General features: G+C 45.8%; 1 protein-coding gene and 1 long non-coding RNA gene across 7 annotated transcripts in view; one reads left to right on the top strand and one right to left on the bottom strand.

The window, feature by feature from the left end:
* The window catches only part of B4GALNT4 (beta-1,4-N-acetyl-galactosaminyltransferase 4), a 160458-nt gene that overhangs the window by 10681 nt on the left and 126703 nt on the right, over nt 1-23074 (bottom strand). For all 6 annotated transcript variants that reach the window (XM_083607014.1, XM_083607017.1, XM_083607018.1 and 3 more), the window contains 7 exons: nt 20267-20345; nt 16997-17063; nt 7675-7818; nt 5791-5900; nt 5013-5113; nt 4057-4151; nt 1192-2476 (listed from right to left, as the gene is read on the bottom strand). In XM_083607014.1, the coding sequence (XP_083463140.1) occupies nt 1192-2476; nt 4057-4151; nt 5013-5113; nt 5791-5900; nt 7675-7818; nt 16997-17063; nt 20267-20345 (1881 nt within the window). The remainder of the gene's footprint in view (nt 1-1191; nt 2477-4056; nt 4152-5012; nt 5114-5790; nt 5901-7674; nt 7819-16996; nt 17064-20266; nt 20346-23074) is intronic.
* Nucleotides 13-7668, top strand: LOC310770268. The gene is made up of 3 exons (XR_014552008.1): nt 13-422; nt 6103-6167; nt 6444-7668. It is a non-coding gene; the product is annotated as an uncharacterized lncRNA (long non-coding RNA).

The following is a 23074-nucleotide window of genomic DNA, read 5'->3' as shown; positions in this document are numbered from 1 at the left end:
GTGAGTGGGAGAATGGAAAGCTGACGCAGTCCCGGCCTAGACCAAATACCCTCATCGCAAGAAGCTACCTTGCACCAGGATCACATTCAGACCGTACATTTAAAGTATATGGGATCCCCCATACAACAACAATAATTTTATTATTTATACCCCCCCCGATCTGCCTGGGTTTCCCCAGCCTCACAGAGCTAGCCTTAGCAAACTACAGTTCCCAGGATTCTTTGGGGAAAGCCATGTGGTCTGAATGTATGGTGTGGTGATATGAGCCTGGTCAGGTTATGTTCACACCAACTGTCTAGTCTTGACTGGCTGTGGCTCTCTAGGGTTTCAGGCAGGGAAGGGTCTTTTCCCATCATCTGCTCCCTGAACTGCCACTTTGAATGGGAGACACCAGGGACTGAACCTGAGGTACTGCGTGCACGGTATGTGCTCTCACTGGGGCCCTTCCCCACTCCAGGAACGCTTCTCCTTGTTTTAGGTTCTGTAGGGTCAGATTAGGAGACACCCCGATGCACACAGAATGCTCCCCTAGCAGCTACAGGGAATACAGGAACAATAATCTTTTTGCGTAGGCTAGCCCTGCTCCAAACAGGCCTAATCAGCAGAAACAGGGTCTATGAAAGCAGGAGTTCCACAGCTCTCTCACAGGGGGATTCTTTAGGCATTTCCATAAATGGGGGGGCCTTCAATAAAGCAGCAGGCTGTTTGTGTGCCTCACAACTTAACAGAGGTAGGAGGAACAAGGGCATAGGTTTGTGAGAAGTGGGACTTAGGAGAATCTGCTGGTAGTTCAGAAGTAGTAGTTCTGGCTGGATCGAACTAGAGGCCGATTTCTGCTTTACAGCAAGCAGAAAGACTAAGTAGAAGCCTGATTTCTCAGAGTCCTTCTGTGCAAACGTTATCTGTTTTGTCACAATTACCCCAAGAGTTCATCTGCCCCTCCGTTTCCCAGGGGTAGTGTTAGGCCTCAGTTACTATTCAATTCAGTTATATCTGCTGATTTACCCCCTTGCCCACTGATCAGAGGAGAGCTTCCAGCTGTCCTAAGTGAATGCAACACCTTCCCAAAGGGTAAGCTCTTTTACTCTCTGTATGTCTCCTGAGTGGAAGGGGTGGGCGTGGGGTCCGCATTTCAGCCCTTGCCTATTGTATAGACACTGTCCCCTCCACACCCCAGTTCTCCCTTCCTACCCGCCATTCTTCTCATTGAGCTTCTCCATATACTGAGCCACCACGTCCACCACCTCGCTCTCGCTCAGCTGCAGGTTTCCCGAAACGTTGCACCGGAGGTCGTTCCAGTCCGAGCGCAGCAGCTCGAAATCCACAGGGCTGACGCTGAACGTCCTCTGCCAGTTGATGGAGTCCTCCAGCCAGCTCTGCTGCAGCTCAGAGTTCTCGTAGCTGTAATCGGACAGCTCCTCCTCGGCCTCCTCCCCCAGGGCCTTCTCTGGGCCCTCCTCCTGCTGGGACTCTGTCATCTCAGACATCCGCAGGAAGGACGTCACTCGCACGCCTTCAGGCAGCACCACCTCAGAGGAATTGTAATCCAGGGTGGTCCTCGCCGCAGTGGTGACCTCAAAGGTTTCTTGGCTGAAGAGCCCTTCTGCAGGCAGGCTCAAGGCACTGGGCTGCACTCTCTGCTTCCTTCGGGCCTTGGGGGCCTCTTGGTCATACAGCTGCTCCCATTTCCTGCTGGCCCGCTGGCTTTTCCTTTTAGAAGGGTCTGTTTCTTTGGAGGCATTGCCAGTGAGCCAAGGGGTCCTATGGCCAGCGATGGTGTGCAGCTTGCTGGAGGGAGCAGGCCGCCGCTGAGGGAGCCTGGAGTTCAAGTGCACCTTCCTGGGCAGTTTGGGGTAGAGAAAGACTCCGGGGAAAGCCTCCTTTTGGGACGGGGCCTTCTTCTTGCTGGGCTGCAGCCGCGTCACGTACACCTTGTCTGGGGGCTTCTTGGTCTCTTTCTTGGGCTGCCCCTCCTCCTTCGGGCTCTGCTGTTTGGCCTTCCCAGCAAAGAAAGGCACAGAGAGGCGAGGCTGGAGGCCGAGGGAGCTGCCTCGCTTAGGTGGCAACAGCAGCCCCAGCTCGCCCTCCTTCCTTCCGGCCTCTTCGTCCTCCTGATTCTGCGCCCAGCTGAGGGACCGGCCATAGAGAACCACCTGCTCCCCAAAAGGGGCTGCCTTCCTGTAGGCCTGGGGTGCCTTTGACGGAGTCACAGGACTCTGGCTTGGTCCAGTGTTTGTACCTGTGGAAACAGGCTGCCCGGTCAGGGTCCCCTCTTCATTAAAACTCCTTTGCTTCTGGTTGAAGGCATAGTAGTCCACATCATTCCCATAATCCTTTGTGACAAGGGGCTTCTCTTTCCTCTGAAGCCCTGTGAACACATTTGGATCCAGAACACCCGGGCTCTTGTCCTTGTCCTCAGGGAGTGGGTCGGTGGGCTCAGGACTGTCGGCTCCTTCTTCCTCCTCTTCAAGAAAATCTAGAAAATAACCAGCAGCAGAGCAGATAAAGTCTCATGGGTAACATGCCCAAGTGCAGGGGAAACTTGAAGGCAAGAAGGGTTTGGAGGACTCTAAGGCAAGAGGCAGCTGAGGAAGGAAGGGGTTGGGGGAAGGCCTGGAACAGAAAGCAGGGGAGGGTGAGTATTGGGTACTGGTAAGCAAAGTCTCTGTGTACCACCATGGCATAAGGTCAGACCCTGAAATAGATTGGGAAAAGTGCAGGCTGTGTCTGTGAATGTCTTTAGTATTGAGGGTGTGATGCTTTGTCTGAGCACGCATGGTTCCTCCATGTCTAGCTGCCCTTTCCTCAGGGCCTCCTGTTATGTTCTCTGGCCTACACATCCCTAATGACCTTTCTTTCCCTACCCCTGGTGCTGGTCAGCACAGTCTGTAGGATCAAAATTAACTAAATGACTTCATGCAAAATGGGAAAATGTGTACACACCATGTGGATTTGAATAATTAATTTTAAATGCATAATTTGGGTCTCTTTGGGACTTAACAAGGCATTTGGATGGCATAGCCCTGCCCTCATCCTTTGTACATTTCAACCAGATGAATCGAGAGAGAATTTCCTCCATACTAAGTAGTAAAAATCACATAAATTAACTGAGGAGAGTCAAGGCTGCATATCAAAGGGATGGCGAAGGTCTAATATTCTTGCTGCTACAAACAAGATTTGGAGTGGGAGGGGAGTACTGATTGTATTTCAAGGTATTCACAAGCTTGGTCTCAGCACAGATGGGCTCTTGGACAGCTTGCCTCTGGATTGCAGAGGTCGCCTGCAGAGGTCGAGGTGGGAGAGGGGCATTTTGTCAGCAGAGATTAGGAAGCTGCTGAAGATACCAGAAAGCTCCCCACAGAACATGGCAAGAACCAGATACTCTTCTTCCCAGGTGTTCAGTGGTGGCAGTGACTTTGTCCATGCCCCTTTTAATGGAGGTAGCCAGGGCATAAACCCCAAGAATTCCATACTTTGACAATAGGTACTGTATTTTTCCGTGTGTAACATGGGACTCCAAATAAAGAAATCCCCCATATGCACTATAAGACGTATAAAACGACCCCCAATTTTAAACTTGAAAAAATAGGGGGGAATATAGTCTTATACACAAAAAATATGGTATATCTCATGGCAGCTTTCTTGCATGGGAGCCAGAAGGGAAATCAAAGCAACAAAAAATAAAGAATCTCTGTAAATGCATTCAGGAGCCAGGATGGTGAATAGCTGCCTGCAGCTACTCTCCCATCCTCACCAAGCAATCTGTTGCCTTGACACAACCTGCCTGGGAATGCAATCCCTGTAAGTGGATGGCACAACAGACTTGCTTGTTCTAACACCAGTGAAACACACAGAATCACAGAATTGTAGAGCTGCAAGGGACCCGGGGGTCATTCCTGCAATGCAGAAATCACAGCTAGAGAATCCCTGATGGATTCCAGCCTCTGTTTACATAAACACACACACACACTTCAGAAGCTGCTCATAAAATGGACAGAGATCAGAGTGTGGTTCCTGCCTGATTGGAGGAAGCTGTATTTCCCAAAGACTACTTACTCTCAGGATTCAGGAAGAGAAAGGCTCTCTGGTGTGGATCTTCCTCCTCCTCTTCTTCCTCTTCATCCATCTTCATGTATTTGTAAAAGCCAAATCTGGAGGGCCAAGCAACAAGTCTCAGATAACACACACACACACCTGTGTTGCTCAAGGATAAGCCTGGGGGCTTTTGCTTAGCAGGGAATCCTTGTAATAGGCACCCAGCCTACTTTTTCACAGAGGCAGATTCCAGAGGGACATACTACTGTAGTCAGTTGTGGTAAAAACAACAGAGTGTGGTGGCACCTTGAAGACTACCAGTGCATTGTAGCATAAGCTTTTTGGGGCCCTGTTAGATGCATGAAGCAGTCTCTTACGGAGGTAGACAGCGGCAGACATATACATAGTATTGATGGCAAGAGTCTCTTCTTGAAGCTGAGCTTCAGAGCCCCTTTGTAGAAGAGGCCACAAATTGGCCGTGTTTGCCACAGAGTTGCATGCAGTTGAAACAGATTACAAAATGGAAGGTGGGAAGTAACACTAAAGCCAGAGACTTGACTTTGAAGTATCCCGAACAGCATCAAGATCAATGGATTATGCCATTATGACTCAGAGCAGTTATGGAAGTCAGGGAAAGAGGGCCAATGAATGTGAACTGAGTTCTCTTCCCCTCTTGCCAATTCCAATTGAGCCGCAACAGAAAGTTCCTTCCCTAGGTTGACTACTTTGTAGTTCCTGTAAAATTTCTCAGCCCCAATGGCAAACAACAGTGACCAACTCACAGAGGGCCAGATTCACCACCAACCCGTCTATGGTCTCATGGTCCACATTCATGTTTGCTGCACCTTAGGTTTCACATTTTACACTTAATCTGCCAGGAGACTGCAATCTCTCCACCCCCAACAAAGTACATCTGATGGGTTTCTGATAGCTCTTGGCAGTCAGCTTCCTTACTGCCCTTCCTGGTTCACACTTACTTTTCCAAGTAGAGCGGAGACTCCCTGTAGAAGCATTTGTTCTCCGTCTCCATGTGCGTAAGCCGGGTGAAATCATTGGGGTAAACAAATGAGAGGTAGACCTGTGGGAGGGGCAACCTGGTGAGAAGAGTCACAGCAAAGTAGGTATGTTTCCACTTCCTACAGGTGGAGGAGGAGGAAAGGGGTGAATTATACTGGGCAGGAAGGAGAAGCTGCTCCTGGGGCCCATCCCAGAGAACACATGGCGGCAGGCCGTGGGTGCGAACACTACCAGCTGGACCCAGGAGCAGTGAGAATTACACACGCCTGTACATTGTGACGTAGATTCTGAAATCTGCCTTTGTGGTTTTTTTATTTATTCAGAATCAAGCTCCCACCACTGCATTCTGTGCTTGATAGGAATCAAAGAAGCTTTTGGTCGGGTTACAAGTGCTCAGGTAGCAGCCAGCACAGTTATTTACCCATTCCCTTCTTTGTCCCTGCCCCATCCTTCTATCTTGCCCCCAACTCCCCATCTTTTATGGTGCACCAGCTTCAGTTCAGTCCCTGTTATTAAAAAAAAATATCTGCTAATACCGCTGGCCAAAATGACCCAGCAATAATGTCTTTTGAATTTGGTTCCCAGAGCAGTGCAGGCATAGCCTGCCCCCCACCCCCCACTGCAGGGCAATGTGCTGTGTTGCAGGTGCATAGGAATGAGCAATGGCAAAAGTAGTGGAGATGCTTCTCCATGGACAGAGAGAAAGCTAGGCTATAAAGCCCATATGGGGACACTTACAAACTGCAGGCCCTGATAGCGGGCAATAGGGAAATCCTTCACCACGTACGTGGGGCTGTAAGCACAGGGCACCAGCACATTCTCCACGTGGGACGGCTCGATCTGGGGAGCTGAGATAAAGGCAGTTAAGCAAGAGGAAGAAGCCACAGGATCAAACCCAGAGGTTCCTGAGTCCACCTGCCTAGACTGTTACTCTCTGGACTGCTACATAAATACCAGACATTCTTCTCCCTGGCATCTAATATTCCACGAAGAGGGTTTGTTTTGTTTTTTGTAACATTCATTCGTGTGATCTCCTGATTTGTTTTTTAGTGGAAGAGTCCAGAACAAGCTTAAGGATGAGGCAGATAGGCCTAAGATTTCTGCTAGGAGTGTGTGTGAGTGTGAGGCGGTTCAGTGTCCTGCATAGCTCAATTCTCATCACTGCTAGAAAATCAGAATTAATGTTAAGTAGTAAAATTTGTAGAACAAATTATTAAAAATAAGCTAATTTGCATGATTTTTTAAAATCCTAATTTTATACTTGTTAAAAGTATCCATTCTCAGCACTAGCACAGAATTTTATGTTGCTAGGCACAGACACTGTAGATAGCCTGGGCTGAATTAATCCACAATGACTGTTATATCTTGGAGGTCTTCTGCTTTTGATCTAGACTGTGAGCCACCATCTCCCCAAGAGGTCATTATAGTGTTACTCAACATTCCTGGAGACTAAGAACCATCTTCTGTCAACATACCTTCTTTTGAGACCAGGATTAATCCAGTCTTGCTGGAAAAACTGACTCCCTTCCCCATCACAAAAGTCTCACTTTTGGCAAATGCAAAGGTGATCATCTTGTCTCATACTTTCAGATCAATAAATATCCTGTATGAATGCCTCCTTCATCCTATTGCTGCAGACACTGATATTTAACTAGCTCTCCACTGAATGCCTGCTCTTTCTATCCTGGATCAAAACACAGTAAGGGGGATACAGTGCTCCCCAAACGTGTTTCTTTCATGGGTAGGTTGCTTCCAAACAAATATGCTCTTTCTTGAGCTCCACCAATTCCCCCTCCTTACAGCGAAGGGAGCCAACATAGGGGGTTGGACTAGATGACTTTCGGGGTCCCTTGCAACTCTACAGTTCTCTGATTCTATGTCAATATGCTGAAGATGTTGTTGGACTACAACTCCCCAACATATTCCCTAACATCATGGCGTTTCCAGCTACTCCACCCTTCGTTCTTGGAAGGTGTTGTTGCAGGAGAAGGATTGTGAGCAACATCATGGCAGAGGTGTTTCTAGGAGTAAGGTGAAACTGTGAAGCTCCCTTGTTATTTCTGCTACTGGTTGGTGCTGCAAGTTGTTTAAGTAATTTTGTTACGTTTATAGAAATGTGATTTTTCTGGTATGTTGTTATATTTTGGTTTTCCTCTGTTATGATGAAATTGTTACTATGCAATTGCTTTGCAACAATATTATAACATTGTTTTGTAGCATTTCTTTGAAATGCATCCCTGTTTCTTTGTTGTAACCTGCTTCAAGTGGGAAAGTGGCAGACAATTAAAATGAATGAATGAATGAATGGTCACTGGCCCTTTTGGCTTAGGCTGGGGGGCATTGTAGTCCAACAACACCATGTTGTCCATCGCTGTCATTAAGAGTGTGGGACGGGAGGGCAGTGTTAGCAAAAGCTAGAAGGAGGCATCTTGACCCAATGCCAAAGCTCTTGCCCGAACTGAGACCACTTATGCATACATAAGCAGAAACCCCCATGCCCCTGCTAATATAGGCAATGCCACAAGTGCCTCTTCATTCTTCCCTCCCTGCCCACCTCCATTCCTCTTCCTCTACTGCAATGGCAAGCAAACAGACTTCACTGGAAGACCCTTTCTCACTTACTGAGGAAGAAAGTGTCCCGAGGGTCAGGCTTCAGCATATCTGCTCCATGCTCATCTCTCTGCGCACCCCAGAGGTAGCTGCCAGAGTGGCTGGCGAGGGACTGAGGCACATGCCCCACCTCATTCATTTTCAGGCTGGATTCATCTGAAGGGGGAAGAGAGGAGAAGGAAGAGAGGGGTAAAAGAGGATGGGTGACTAGTGAAGGGCAAATTCACATCTATAGTTATAGCAGCAGCACTGGATTTTTGGCTCCAGGATTTCCCACAAATGTCAGGTGTAGTTATCAAGGAAGGAAGGAAGGAAGCACATATTGGGTGTGTGTGTGTGGTTGGTTATGTTTCTGGGTGCAAGATATATGTATGCCCAAGACCCCTGCAGCCTTGCTATGCTATTAAACCCAAGAAGAAGGTAGGAAGGAAGAACACTGCTTTAAATATCTCAATTCTTCAAGAGGAATGCATGGCTTTTTTGGAGCATCATGACTGTGTTTTGGATTAGGCACCGATATGGCTTCTCTCAAAAGCCAAGTCTGGAGCCGAACAGTTATAAGGCTTCTGAAATGGAAAGCTATATCTAATGCGTAGCAGCCACATCAAGGCCATTATATGCTCTACACAGAGACCTTCCGTCATAGGCTCCAACTGTCAGAAGCAGCATAAAATTTCTATCCAGCATCCCAGTCTTGCCTCTGCTCCAGAGGGAATTAGCATCCTCTGTTTCCTTAAAGAGAACCCTGTGCCAACTGTGTCACTTAGACAACCACCTAATCTCAACCGAGCAAAGGTCAAAAGCAGCTCATGCCATCCCAGGCCTGGCAGCTCACAGCTCACAGATCTCCAGGTGCCTCTCATTTACCCACTTCTAAATATGCCACCAGGGTTAGTCTGAAAATATTTGAGCCTCTGAACAAACAGAAAGCAAAGCAAGGGATAATTTCTCCAGGGATACAAGTGCTCAGAAAGGCAAAGCGCAGTCCCGCCTCCTGCAAAAAACGACAAGACTGCCAGGAACGACATCATCGGTGTCTGGGAGGAACGAAATGCCATATCAATTAAGTGCTGGCTGCCTCTAATGTCATGTTTATTAGATGAGGCTGTCTGTTTGCACAGATCCGTACTAGGTAACTGAAGCAAGGCGAGCACAGAAGTGCAAGAAATTAGAAGGGCTGCCCTCCGCCGCTATCTCTTCATCTGTCTTCCCACTCAATCCTAGTAAGCAGAGGGGAAAACACAGTCACCTGATATGGCAGAGTCACAGTACAGAAAAACAGAGCTGGCCAAAGACTCCACAAGCCTAGCTATAATGATATGGCGCTCATGGGGAAAACATCAGCGCTGCGGTTACATGAGGGGAGGCACTTTTGTGGCTCTATGGCTCACAGCTGTAATACAGGGTGGTTGTTCTCAGTTCTAGCCAAAGCCTTCCTGGATAAACTTTCAGAACTGGTAAAGCAAGAGAGCTAAAGGAACCTCAGAACTCACACATCAACTGACAGACTAAATGATATGTTAAACTGGGCTGGTGAATAAGGCCAGAAGACATACTGTGCTCGCAAAAAACAAAAAAGCCAAGCAGAATATTCCTAAGAGGGCTATTCGGCTAATTATCAAGGAGTTAATTTTCAAAGGGCAGCTCTTTTGATAAAATTTTATGGCAATTCCTTTTATTTAACTCTGCCACCACCTCCAGTATTCCAGCACTGTGCTCTCTTCTGAAATGGCAAGCTCTTTTTACCTAATAAACTCTGAATTGCACCACTGCGCCCAGACACACTTCACTTGCAGTGCAGCTTGAAAAAAGCTGGGGGCAGAGACACACACCATCAGCTGGGATTGTGCAACAGCCAGGGCTAGCTTCTGCTATTAGCCTTAAGCAGAAGGCATTAGTAGAAAGGAACTTGTGAAGACTGCATAAAAAAGCACCAATTAATTTTAAAAGAAAAGGAAAAAGGGGGAAAAAGACTTTGATGTAGATTCTAAGTTAAGCAAGTTCATGGAAGGAGTTTCCTGCCTCTCTTCTCCCCTTACCCCTCTGCAAAGTCTCCTGATCCATGTGGGATGAGATGGAGGGGGGTGGCGACTCTGGTGGAGAGAGGCTGGTAAAGTTTCCTCCCTTAAGCTAACTTCTGCGGCAATTCCTCCCTCCTCCAGCAGCCCCATCCCAAATTGTTCGGCAGGGCCTCCCAACCTCCCAGAGGGGCTTTTAGAGGAGGCACAGAGAAAACGACAGAGAAAAAAAGGATGGGGACTTTCCCTTCCATTAGGTTCCTTGATCATTTATCTTAGAAGGATCAAAGGCTTTAGGATTGTATCCAACGACGTCATCCTGTTCACACGAAGGGCTTCTGCCTGTGGGACAGAACCCCCCCCCTCTCCTTAGCAAGGGGGTTTCTGTCAAGACCAGTTTGTGCCTTTTGAATGAGGCATAACCTTCGGTGTGAAAAACCAACAACCCTCAGCAGCAGAGTGCTAAACACTATTAGATCGTGAAGTCACAGCAGACAACACCATTTCCTTGTGTGCTGCTCTGAAGGCGATCGGGCGGAAAACTGCCTGCCCTGAGAGCAACTGGCAGCACCTAATGCCATTTCAATTCCTCCTAAGCAAGGGGTGCAGGTTTCAGCCAAAGTGCTTAGCACAGCAAAAAGTCAGCTTAGCAATCAGGTTGACTCTTCACCTGGCAAAGACTGGAGGGTTCAAATGTGGGGGGTGGGGAGGGGGAAAGGGCAGGGAAGCTCAAATTGTGGCTTCACACTGCAACGCCAGAGCAGCAGACATTCGCACTCAACTCTCCCGAGTTCTCTGTTCAATCAATAAATAAGACAAGCCTCTTTTAAAACAGAAAGGGAAGGGAGAGGAAAATATAAAAGGGAAGAACTATGTAGCACATACTGGAGAAGTTAATTGCACTGTGTATCATTCTATTGAAAAGAGCAATGGCTTGCTCACACAGCCTGGTTGCCTGGGACAAGGGAGAGGAATGGCAACATTAACTCTCTTTTCTTGTGTCAGCACAGCCTGTGCATGGTCTGCTGGAAGAAAGGCAGATGTACCCATCACTAAGTACAGGTAGTTCTCACTTGCTTGTGATTTTTTTTGCTGCCAAGATAACTTGTGTTTGGGAACAGGGTAAAATCAGGACTACACCAGGCATTTCTGATTGTCCCCTGAGGAAGGGGAAACAAACATAAATGATTTTATTATTGCGGCCATTCCCTATTTGTACATAATTTACCTACCTAGTGCTCTCATGACAGCCTTGGTCAAGGAAGTTACGCAACATTCAGAGACTGAGCAGTGCTTTCTACATAGTGCTCACAAATGGTCCTCTCGGGTGTCGCTCCCAGGTGCCCTCCTGGCGGCACACCCCACACTTCTCCCGACAGCGCTGGACTGGCACATGCCAGGTGCGTCCCTGCTGGGAGGGATATATTCGCTGGGGCAGCATGCCCTGTGCTGCTTGCCTTGCCCACTTGGGATGCCCCACCCCATGGCATGGCCCACGCACGCACACCCCACCACTCCAGGCACTGGTGGGGGTTGCTATACTGGCATGTTTTTGTATCCTGTGGTCCCACTGAGACTAGAGAAAAAGTAAAGAAGAACACCTCCTCCCAACCGGATGAACAGCAGAAGAGGGCAGAGTGAGGAATTTCAATGCAACCCTCAGCTGACAAAAACCTGGAAAGTTCCCTGTTGCCTAGGTTAACTGCAGACAAAAGGGTTCTGCTGATGTAAAACTAGCTTATGATGTTGACCAGATATTCCAAAATGATGAGCTGGAACTTGAGGAATTCAATATTTGCAAAGCCCAATATGAACTGTCTTGATCCACTCCTCCCAGACTAACGTGTAGGGTGGAACTTAAGCTAGCCGGCAGCTTTTGCACTTTCTGAATGGTCTGGTGCAGTTATTGGCTCAAAAACCAAAACACATATAAAATGCATATTTTGATAGAAAATAGGCTTAGAATATTTTGAGGGGGAAATATATTTTAAAATGCATATTTAAATGTGAATTTTCTTGCATATCACACGCGCGCGCGCGCGCGCGCACACACACACACACACACACACACACTTTAATACAGAAACAGGGCCAGAACGAACACCTGGGTGGATACATTCATTAAGTGACACAGACTGGAAATGTGGAAGGCTTGGTTACTAATAGTGGATGTCAGAGACGCAAGAGCTAACAAATGGGCAACTCTAGGAGTCAGGGGTGGGACCTTCAACCAGGTCCTTGTATAAACCCAAATTATCCGGATAAACCATCTCTGCTTGATTTGGCAAATGTTTCCTCCCTCAGTATTGTTCCTATAATGCTAATAACATGAGTCCTTCAAGGCAAGCCTTGGTAGCAAAAAACAAAAAATCAAATAAGCATCCTAATAAACCAGAGCAACAATTCTGAAAGCTTTCAACCTATGCTGTGATTAAAGTTTTCCCGGCTATGGCGAGAGAAAAGATGCTTTTGACACAATGAAAGCAACCCCAGTCTCTAATTCCCCAGGTTGAATGCTAAAATTGATGCTTTCAACAATGCTTAATATATATTTCCAGCTTCCATTCCTTTCCCCAGGCAGCCTAGAGAAAATAAGACACAAATATAAAACATACTTATTTTGATTTCCCCCTTTTGGGCATTTGCCCTAAAATTTACTAGACAGTAGCACACAAGCACTTAATGACACAAAAATAAGAAGTATGATATAAGAACTTTTGTGCTGTAACACAAGAGCCAACCAAGCCTTCATGCTCTGAAGCACTCAAAAGGCAACCATAAAAGTCGCCTCACTCTTATTTACAAAAATATGCCTCCTGGATTTTCAAGTCACATCTGTTTAGCTCACTGACAAGGCAGGATTTCCACTCATGCCACCTGACTGGAGCTGATACAGTTGCAGGAAAGCAAGAAGTGGCAGAAAAGCAAGAATTTACTCAATTGGTCAGTGCTCAAATCCAGATTCTGGAAGCATTTCCCAATATGACACAAGGTAGAAAATGGACCCAAGCTGGTGGAAATTCAAGATGACATTATCTGAGGTGGCCTGAGAGAACATGTCAGAACAGGGGACAGGCCAAGGACTAGGCAAGCATTATTATTGAATAAGGACTTAGCCATACTTATTTTTCCTCTGCATTTTGCAGGCATGGTCCACCATTTAAAGTTTCATGTCCAAGTGTCCTTTTTTGCTTTTTGCTCCAGAGCTTTCCCTGCGAAAACCTGCTCTTTAAAGCTCAACTGGAGCAAGCATCAATCTGTGGAAAACCCAAGTTGATGTTTGCTCTGATTTAGCTTTAAAGAGCAGGCTTTTGTGGAGGAAGTTTGGGGCAAACAAAAAACCCAGCTGCTTAGCTAAAGAGCAGGGCAAAAGGTAAGTGTGAAGAAGCCCTAAAGTAACTTATTTTTAATGGGTATCAGAAGGTAGAGTTTGCAGAACCAGCTCATTACTAGAAGAAACAACAATATATAAGATAAAGTAAAGTAAAGGGCATGATATATGTATGCTAAGTGAATTAATTTGACTCGGGAGGACTGTGGATACACTGAATTACATAGACTATAAAAATACATGAATGAAGCTAATGCTGTAATATATTCTACTGATCATTGCTGATTATCATAATGTTTTATGTTGCCTGCATGTGTGCATATGCTTTCTTAAAAGAAAACACAATACATTTTGTATATTAACAAAGAAGCAGGGCAGGTCGTTCACTTTTTGTGGGGGGAGACTGGATGGGCACCTCTTTTGTCAAATACACAAGCCTGTCTCAGTCAAAAATTCTTCACCACAGCTTTCAAACATCCCTTTCGGGAAAAGTGTGCTACACACAGAAATGACAGGCTGTTTGGTGAGTGAGTGTAGGCCAGCTGTTCAGAGTCTCTTCATACAGAGTATAGAAAGGTAAAGTTGGGGTAAGGAAAAGTAGGAGAGGCTGGATAGCTCTGGCCAGGGCTGGGGATGGATCACTTCCATCAGTGGAAGAGATTCTAGTTACTCCTGCAATCCTAGGCAGACAGCATCCTGAAGCTGTATAGTACCTATGACTGTTGCAGCAGTGTCAGTCTGCTAGTCTGAAAGATGCAGCATAATCACATGGTAAGATTTAGCCTCTTGACATTCATGCCATGGTGACTTCCAGGTTAGACTCTACTAACACTATGACTTAGCTCGTGTGTAGCCAATGTAGTGTCCTCCAATGTAGTTGCTGGATTGCAGCTCCCCTGACCATTGGCCATGCAGGCTGGGACTGATGGGATTTGGGAGTCCAAGAACATCTACACGGCACTCTGGGTCAGCTGCATGCGCCAAAATGAAACTGCTATGTGCATTTAGGGGCACATCTTAGGAGCCCCTTCTGACATCTAAGAATATGCAGAGATTATTGTTGACGGTTATCTGTGCAGCGGCTAAGAATACACTACAAAGAGATCCCCCTAAAAGATGACACCGTCTCTTCCAACTCCACGTGCAATCACTCCTTCTTAATAACTGTCCTGCAGCCAAGGAAGGAGTTTGCAGCCAGAGAGCAAGATAACAAGAAAATCACTCCTCATGGGGCATAAAGCTGCAGATCAGAGGGTAGAGGAGAAAACTCACAGTGACTGATGTATCTGGAAGGAAATATCCCCCCACAGCACATCCATCTTGCAGGCACTTCTGTCAATAGCCCAATTGCCACTATTCCTCTCGTGCCAATCGAGCCCTCGTGCTTCTGTACCAAAGGAGGCTGACTTGCCCAACCCCTCCACCTTATCTCCACCTTCCACGGGATACTTAATTACAGGCGCCTTGTGTATTGAGTGCCAGGCAGGGATCTATTCATCAAGCGCCTCCTGCTGCCGGGCCAGGTTATGAGGAGGGAAGTGGAAGATCTATGGATTTAATTAAACTCGGCACTATCCATCCCTGCTTACAAGACAGGTGCTCATAATTCAGCTCTGGAAGCACTAGCTGACGGGTATTTGCCAAGGGTGCTCTTCTGCTGGCCTCTTGCTTTTCACTCTGAGATGGAGCAAGACACAAGGGGGAAAGGGCAGCAAGAGCCCTGGGAAAAGAAGAGCAAGGCGGCGACTGCTTATACAATATATATGCCCAGTATGCACATGCCCAGTAAAGTCTATACACACTCCCAAACCCCCTTTGCCTTTTCATGAAGGATCACAGCTGCCTGCTATCTTATTTTTAGCTTTTCCTTCCTGCAACACACATACACACACACGTACATGTCGTGATTACAGTTCTTTGCTGGCTCAGTTGCTTGATTCATCTGGGACTATTTTTCTAAGTGTATTTATCACCCCACAGACGTGGAGCAATGGACCAGCTCTTGGCTTGTGCACTAAAAAAAAGTGAATACTGAGAGCTAAGCAGTTGCAGGCAGTTATATACCGAAGGTCTAGTGCACTGGTTCTCAAACTCTTTTTCTCTGGGCCACAATTTTCAGAATGAAAATTTGCTTGTGCCACACTGATTTTTTTTTAATTGATAAGAAATACATCAGAAAACAAAAAGAAGCAACTCCTAGCAGTGCTTGATTTATAACATAGAACACAACTACTTTATAATATGATCACAGGATATCCAGAAAGTATAAAACAATGCAGCTATGTAAGAACATTAATTATTCCCAAAATATAATTATAAACGAGCCTCTTACATATGTACCTTAAATATGTATACAAACTCAATGAGATGTGTGAGCTTGCTTATGCCAGGTAATCTCATTTATATTAGGTCCAATTTGAGACAAACACACTCTCATCTCCTCATCAATACAAAGAAGCCTTTCCCTTTTTTGATCTTTTCATATGCAAATCTCTATTCACAACCATATGTCATGGAGAACTGCAGAAGAATAGCCAATGCTCTTGAAGAGAGGCTTGCATATTGTTTCTGGTTGTATGTATGTATGCATAATATTTTTATACTATACAGTACTATGCTATACTATACTATACTACACTTAAATGTTCAAATGCTTCTTTGATTGTCCTTGAATTTTCTTGCTACACTTGCCATTCACTCCTGCCACAGCAGTGTGGCACAATACACCCTTTGAGAACCACTGGTCTAGTGAAAGGGCGTTGGACAAAATGACTTCAAAGAGAATTTTCAGCCCTGCACATTACAATTTCTGCCCTCTTTTTTTGGGGGGGGGGAGAAAAACCCCACACATTTAGACCTCTGATTTATCTACTCAGAACCCCCCCCCCCCCCGAGTTTAGAGGTTTCCTGCCCTACAGTGCAATCATATAGACGTTTACTCAAAAGTACGCCCAAAGCTCCGTTCAATGGGATTTACTCCCAGGAAGGTGTGCACACTCACTAATTCTCTATCCTTCATACTGTGATAGGAATTTTATGTTCTTAGACATATGGTAATGTTCGTAAGTGTACCAACCAAGCACATACATAGATCAGCACAGGAAGACCGACCTGAAGCCATTTTGATTCCTAAACTGAGCAAAATGTTTTCTCTGCAAGGTCAAAGTGGAAAAGCCTCCCCATTGTCTTTTCCTTCACAAATCCTGTCTTAAGGGTATGTCTGTGTTTGAATAGGGTGTGAGCCTGTGACATGGCCCAGGAACTAAGTATTTATCACTACAAAAGAATGGCCAGGCTCCGCAGGCAACCCAATCAAGTAACCTGCCAGACAGGAGATAAACAACAACAGGAGAAAAACAATACTTAAATTTCTGTTTAGACCGCCTTTTCTGTGATGTAGGTATGATGTATCTGAGGGGTGGTCTTGATCTACAGGGTGGCAATTTCAAAAGCCTTTATAAGGCCTTGCATGCCATTTTTTCTGGGTCCCTCCTCTCTCCTGCGGGTGAGGGGAGCACCCTGTTGCAACAGATAAATAAATATCAAGCTTACTAGCTGCTTTGCTTCTCAATCTTCTCTGGTTGGCCTCTGTTATTCTCTCCTACCAATAGGGAACCTATGCAAGGACTCTATATGGGCTCTTGGATACCCCATAAGGGAAAAGGGCAATTTTTGTTTACAACAATACAAAGAAGCAAGGAGCCTTAGCAGAGTTCAATGACACATTCCAGCCAAGCAAAAACACTCAAGTGCAAAGCCAGAACCTTTGCAAAGTGTGGCCTGGAGACAGGGTGCCTCATAGTACAATGGTGCTTTTTGGCATGACAATGGGAGGTCTCAATACATGGACAACCAATGAACTCTACAGGATCGTTCTGGCATGCTCTTTTCTTTATGTGTGCACCAACTACACACCTTGCAGGTTGCAGGAGAAATCCTGTATCAAGCTAAGGCTGCAAAGCCTGAGGGGGGAGGGGCACTTTACCTGTATAGAGTGAAATGTAGGGTGAATCGATGACCTCAAACCTGAAGCTGGGCAGAAAAACGCGCCACTGAAAGAGACAAGAGAGTGATAAAGAAAGGTCAATCTATATATGCATGTATTTTGTGTGCTCCTGCATGTGGGGGAAAGGAGATTTGCAGAAGACCAGCTGGTAGGAATGTGAATGGGGAGGAATTCAGGAGAGTCCAGAAGGCAGCCTGCTAGAGTTCCCATTCAATGCCTATTTCACACCGGCTGGCGACTGTTTCTGCCCCATGTGGCTCTTCATCTGCTCTCTGGCGCAACACCTTGGGAGAACATGTTGCATGGAGGAAGTGTGTGCTCCATGCTTAGCCAGCAGCCTGCTGTTCCTTGGGCATGTGGCAATTTGGGGCTGAGCCCAAGAATCAGGTGGCACTATCCACCATAGCCAGTAGCTTAACTAGGAAAGTTTGCTCTGTGTTTGGAAGTAAAAAAGGAAGAAAGATGCAGCACACAACTCAAGGCTTTTCCCTGGCTGTAGTGCAGCTTCTGGCTTTCAGAATGCAGGTGTGAATCAACCACAGAGATAACAAACTGAGTCACTGCACTGATCCGATAACAGCTTTTTGGTGTTACTAGCTAGTCTGGCCTGGCCACACCCTGCCATTGGTTCAAGAACATGCAATTCTGCTGAATCGTCCTGATCCTTTTCTGGATAATGGGCAACAGTCAACTATATTTTACTTGGAGCAGGCCCAATGAAATGACTGAACATGACTAAGTTAGTTAAACTTGGTTGAATAACACCCAGTATTATTTTTGGTTGTTCTCTAACCTGCAGACAACTTGGGCAGCTGTTACTCAACAACTGCCAGGAACACAGTCATCTTAAAACATATTAGCACTTTTTTCTTTCCATTTTTTTTACAGGAACATTGTATTTTCTGAGCACTCAGCCAATTTCTTTCTTTCTTTTGCTGGGAAAGTGAGAAGTGAGTGCTGTGTGGAATGAAGTTGCCCAAGTGTCACACTGTCTGGATAGTGCCTGGGTCATCAATATGATGGGTGCCTCCTCCACTGCCCAATATGTGCCATTTGGTGAACTTTTTCAATAAGTTCTATTATATTTTAACTCTTCCGTAAAAATATATATTAAAAAACCCAGCAGTCCTCATGCAGGACACACATGCAGCCATTTAAAACATCAACACAAAAGGACCCTCTTAGCCTCAACACATAATGAGCCTCCTCTACAAGCATGTTTGTGTGTTAATAAATTATTTGCAGGCCATATGCTTATTTATTTTATTAATTTTATTTCTATACTGCCCTTCTTCTTAGCATCACAGGGAGGTATACTTCCCCTCTCCAGCAATGAAGCACAATTACAAACTGTTTGGGAGATGCTTCTGAGCTCTCTGACATTCAACTGAACCCTTGTTCCTTCTTTTGAGTGAGGAACTGTAACATGCTGTGGCTTTCTATTAAAAGGGTAAGCAAAGGGTACCTACACAAGCAGTAAAAGAAAAAAGAAAAGAAAAGGTGTTGGAGGGCAACTCCACCAAAAGGCTGAACCCAGCTCTTCTCTCATTCAGAGTAGGAGCAATGGGATCAGTGAACCAAACACTGATTCAGTTGACTGAACTGCCCTTCCCCCACTTGCCCATGTGCATTTGGTTATTTTAAAAGCAAAGCACAATTTTTATTTTAAAAAGCTGAAAAGCTGTTCTGGGTAAGCAAAAGTTGTTTTGTAATGTCACTGGCACCAGCCAATCAGAACTGTGCATACCCAGCTTCTGCTGTGAACACACACAGGACTGGGAGGGAAGATATTATTTTTTTAACAGATCCAAAGAGTGTGTGCACACTTCCATAGCAGGCTCACCATTCAAATTATGCATGTCCCTGAGAGGAAGCGCTTCTGTACCATCATTGTAAGGAACGCAGCCCAGGATTTTAGCAGAGGAGAGTCAAACAGCTGCTATTCAGGCTCACTGCTAATATTTCTGTAGCTAAGTAGACATACTGTTTTGCTATGTAACAGTTTGTAATGTCGAAACACAAAGTAGTTTTAATAAAGGCTGCTTCCTTTTCTCCTGCAGCAGGCTGGAGATTTATTATTGTTAATCGGGGTGCCTGGAAGGCCTCTGTAATGACTGACAAGCTTTCCAACATCGTGTAAAGTGGCAAAAGCAGTAATGTGTCAATGTTCATCTATCTAGTTTACACACTTGCTTTTAGACAGGCCCATATGCTGTTCATTCTGCACATTTAGTACTTACGTAGACATGCTAAATAGCTGATGAGCAGGAAGAACAACCTTGCATGCGTATGTGCTTCATATCCATCAAAGCAACCAGACAATTGGTGCATATTATTTTAAAGCAAAGATAAATCCCATCTGGTAATTTTTTTTTTTCATATTCCCTGCACTCTGGGTGTTACACCTGCCAGGCTGACCTAGAATCCTTTTGGCAGAGACTTCACAGCAGAGACAGGCAGCCATTGGGAAGGAAGAGCATTTGCACTGAGTGGCTCTTCTTCCTTTTAATTTAGATGTGGGATGAATGGAGCCTCTTTAAAAAGACTAATATTTCACCTCCAGCAGCCTGCTGTGCAGCAAAGGCTTCTGTAAAGGGAACACAGCTCCTCTGAGAGGCATGAAAATGAGGCTATTTTAAAGTTTCTAGGAGATGGGAGACATTTTATCTTGAGAATAAAAGAGTTTAAGAAATTACCAGCTAGGAAGTCCCTCTCATACTCCCTTCTGGCTCTTTCCCCAGAGAAGGACACAATTAATTTTAAGGAGAAAAGACTTTTCTCCTCAAGCTCTGAGGAAAATGAGAAAAATGGTCTAAGGAATAATCTTCCTCCCTCCTTTTGCTTTACTGTAAAGCAGATTCAGGAAGTTTAAATGGTGGAAAACATGTTTCATTCTGCTAGCTTTGGGGGGCAAATGTGTACCTTTGGGTGCCTCGTGGCCAGATGCTTTTTCCTCAACTGGTAATCTGCAAACTAATCCTGAATTAATAAGAGCCGTTTCAAAATTGACCAGTGAAAGCTGTGCTAAAGATGTCTTTTTGACTATAAAGGCTTCTTTGACAGGGATGGAAGGTTTATTTACTGTCAAGATTTTTAGTCAAGAGAGCACAAAACAGAAGGCTTCTTGGCCTTTTTTTGGCTAAGATCAAGTGTAGGTCTGTTTCTATTTTTCAAAACAAGTTTAATATTCCTACCAGGTGCTCTGTACCTTAACGTGGGGGGAGGCTTGAGAGGGATTTATTTACTCACACCAACTTCCACATGGTCTGAGCCACGGTCATCCTGCTTGTGGAGGAGCTCAAAGTAATAGCGCCTAGAGGAAAGGACACTGTGTGGGAAGCAAAGGAGATCATTAGAAAACAGCAAGCATACTTCCAAGGTTACATGAATTCGAGGACTGCCACGCTGTTGTCCCTGAGGAACTCTCAGCTACAGCAGATGCTGGAGGGCCGGGGAACAGAAATCTTAGGTGAGTGAAGCTGGTGAATGAAGCCAGTTTCCACCCACAGTCTTCCACACTGACTCTTTGGCAATAAGTATTGTGTGTGCCCAGAGATGGGGGAAGGGGAAGGTAGGGTTGTGGTTCTATTTGTACTGTTCAGTTGCCATTTTCTTAGCCAATTTCCTCCTCCTTCCAGGATCTCTCAAACACCATGATCTAGCTGGAAAATGCACTCCATACCAAAGAGTGGAATTCAACAGCACACTAAGGCGATTGTTCTGTCTCTGCAAGCATTTCTGCTCTCCTTTCCCCATGGGCTGTCCTAGGGGTTCTCCCAACCCTCCTGAGCAGCTCTGGGGAGGACACAGAGGGAGGGGAGAAAGTCCCATTGCAGGACTTTTTATGCTAACTTCTTATAGCGCAATAACTTAGCTGAATCTGGGCCAAAAGTGTGCTCACCCTCTGCATATCAATGCTCCAAACACAGAAAGAAGTGTGCAGGAGTGTGCAAAATCACCCAATGTTCCACAATGTATTTATCATGGCATCAATCACATTTTCACAGAATTAGGAGCAATTTAGCAGTGGCTAGTGCGAGGGAAAGAGGAAGAAGATGGTGTTGCAGTGACCAAGCGCTTGAGCTGTAATCTGAAAAGTCAAGTGGTTCAAACATCATCTCAGCCACAAACATTCCAGCCCCACCTCCCCTCGGTCCCTCAACCACACCTCTCTCCCTGCTTTCCTTCTGAAATATATGGGCAACAACAACAATCTGTTTTGCAGCATGGTTGTAAGGATCACTGAATGCTAAGAGTCAAAGTCATGGTCTTTAAATCACTTGCCTGCCCTGTTTATGTATAAAGCATAGGGTTGGGGGAAATCTGCTTTCAACATCAACTCTGATGCTAGGAGTGAACTGGGATAAAAGAAAAGTGCCTGATGCAATGGACTATGGAGAAGTTACAGCTCTCCTCGCCCATAATAGTGTTATCAGTACCGACAGCAGAGTCAGGATGGGGAAGAGGAGATAGATATGGGGACAGAGAAGAGGTACCAGAAAGAGAATGGGACACAGGCATGCGTAGCACAAAGAAATTCTGCTTTCTGATTACTGGAAGCCCCACCTGCAGCCTCATTTGGCAATACAATCTGTATCACGCGTTGTCCACATAGGTTCAGGTTTTTTGCCCATTTAATTTCAGTTATTTTCTGTATAACTAGGCTAGACTCAAGACATTTCTTCTTCCTCCCAACTGAAATCTGGATAACTTCAGATGTGAGCCAAATTCCAAACCATGCAGCAGGATTTCATATAGGACACAAACACAGAGCCTCAGCACAGGAACAAAGCAAACTAGGAAGGATTCAGGAAACAACCATCTACATTGAAAAGGAGTGGAGCAAAAGGTTAAGGAATAGAACTAAAGAACAGATATGAAGAGAATGCTGCCAGCAGTTCTGGAGGCAATAGATGCCCACACCCAGTTGACAGAGGCAAGGCATTGTAGGCGCAGTTGCAGCTGAGATCCCGCTGTTCGATCACTGCTGCCTGTCAGTCCTGATCAGTGAGAGCAGAGGGCTCCTAAAATCCTTCTCACACAGGCTCTCGCTGGCTTGGTGTGCTGCATGCCACTGCTGCCATGGTAACCATATCCATCTCTCACACAGCGAGACAGAAGGCTCTTCTCTGCCTTAAGCTGCCCAAGACACCAGATACTTGGGATGCTGGGTTCATTTCACAGCACACACAAACACCCTGGGCTGACAGACCTTTGGTACTTTTCATGCAAGAGATTGTCAAGTGCTGGGAAGAAAGTGCAGGCCAACCCCATGGGGAGAATGGAGGGGTGGTGGCTGCCAACTTCAGCTGGTGCCTGCTAACTCAGCTGCAGCTATGGTTCAGCAGAGATGTGGTGCTTCAGAAGCCTGGCGGAGAGAGTAGCTGATCCATAGAGCTGGTAGCAAAGGCAATGGGCCAGGTGGAATCTTCCTGGAAACATGGGCTTGTAAAGTACACCTGAAACACAAATAGCAAGGAGAGGGACTGCCCTAACATCAAGCAGCCGCCAAAATGAGAGGGACTAGAGTGGACTGGAAGAGAATGTGCTTTGAATGCACAAGGTCACCTCTGGCAGGAAAGCAAGAGCTCTGCCTGGAGATCCTGCTGCCAGTCAGAGTACAGTACTGGGCTTGATGGACTGTTTCCTATGTTCTCCAGGCAGTAGCCTCACACATCTTCAGGAACTGTAAGCTTCACACCACCTCTGGAATTCAGTCACTGGCTGCAAACAGAGAGGCACGTGCAGACACACCGAAGATTATTAGGCATGGTGCCTGAAGGGAGTTGCCTAGAAAAACTAAACACTTCTATTACTTCTGAGAGCAGGGTGCCCCTGTTTGGGAAGACACTGAAGGGTAGAAAGCATAAAATTGATTGTGGTGGTTTTCTTCATAGTTTTGCTTTCTGAACATTTCCAGGTTTGAATTCGCTCGTCTTGATTACTACTGTAAACCACTAATTTCTGGTAATATTGCTGCCATTTACAGTCTTTGTGTTATGTCACAGTTTGATTGTGTTGCTCCACTGACAAATCTTTTTCTTCTTCAACTCTCAC

The sequence above is a fragment of the Podarcis filfolensis genome, assembly GCF_964270895.1.
Source record: "Podarcis filfolensis genome assembly, chromosome: 1".
Classification (NCBI taxonomy): Eukaryota; Metazoa; Chordata; class Lepidosauria; order Squamata; family Lacertidae; genus Podarcis; species Podarcis filfolensis.
Note: the sequence above shows the minus strand (reverse complement) of the source record. Positions and strands in the feature narration are given on the sequence as shown.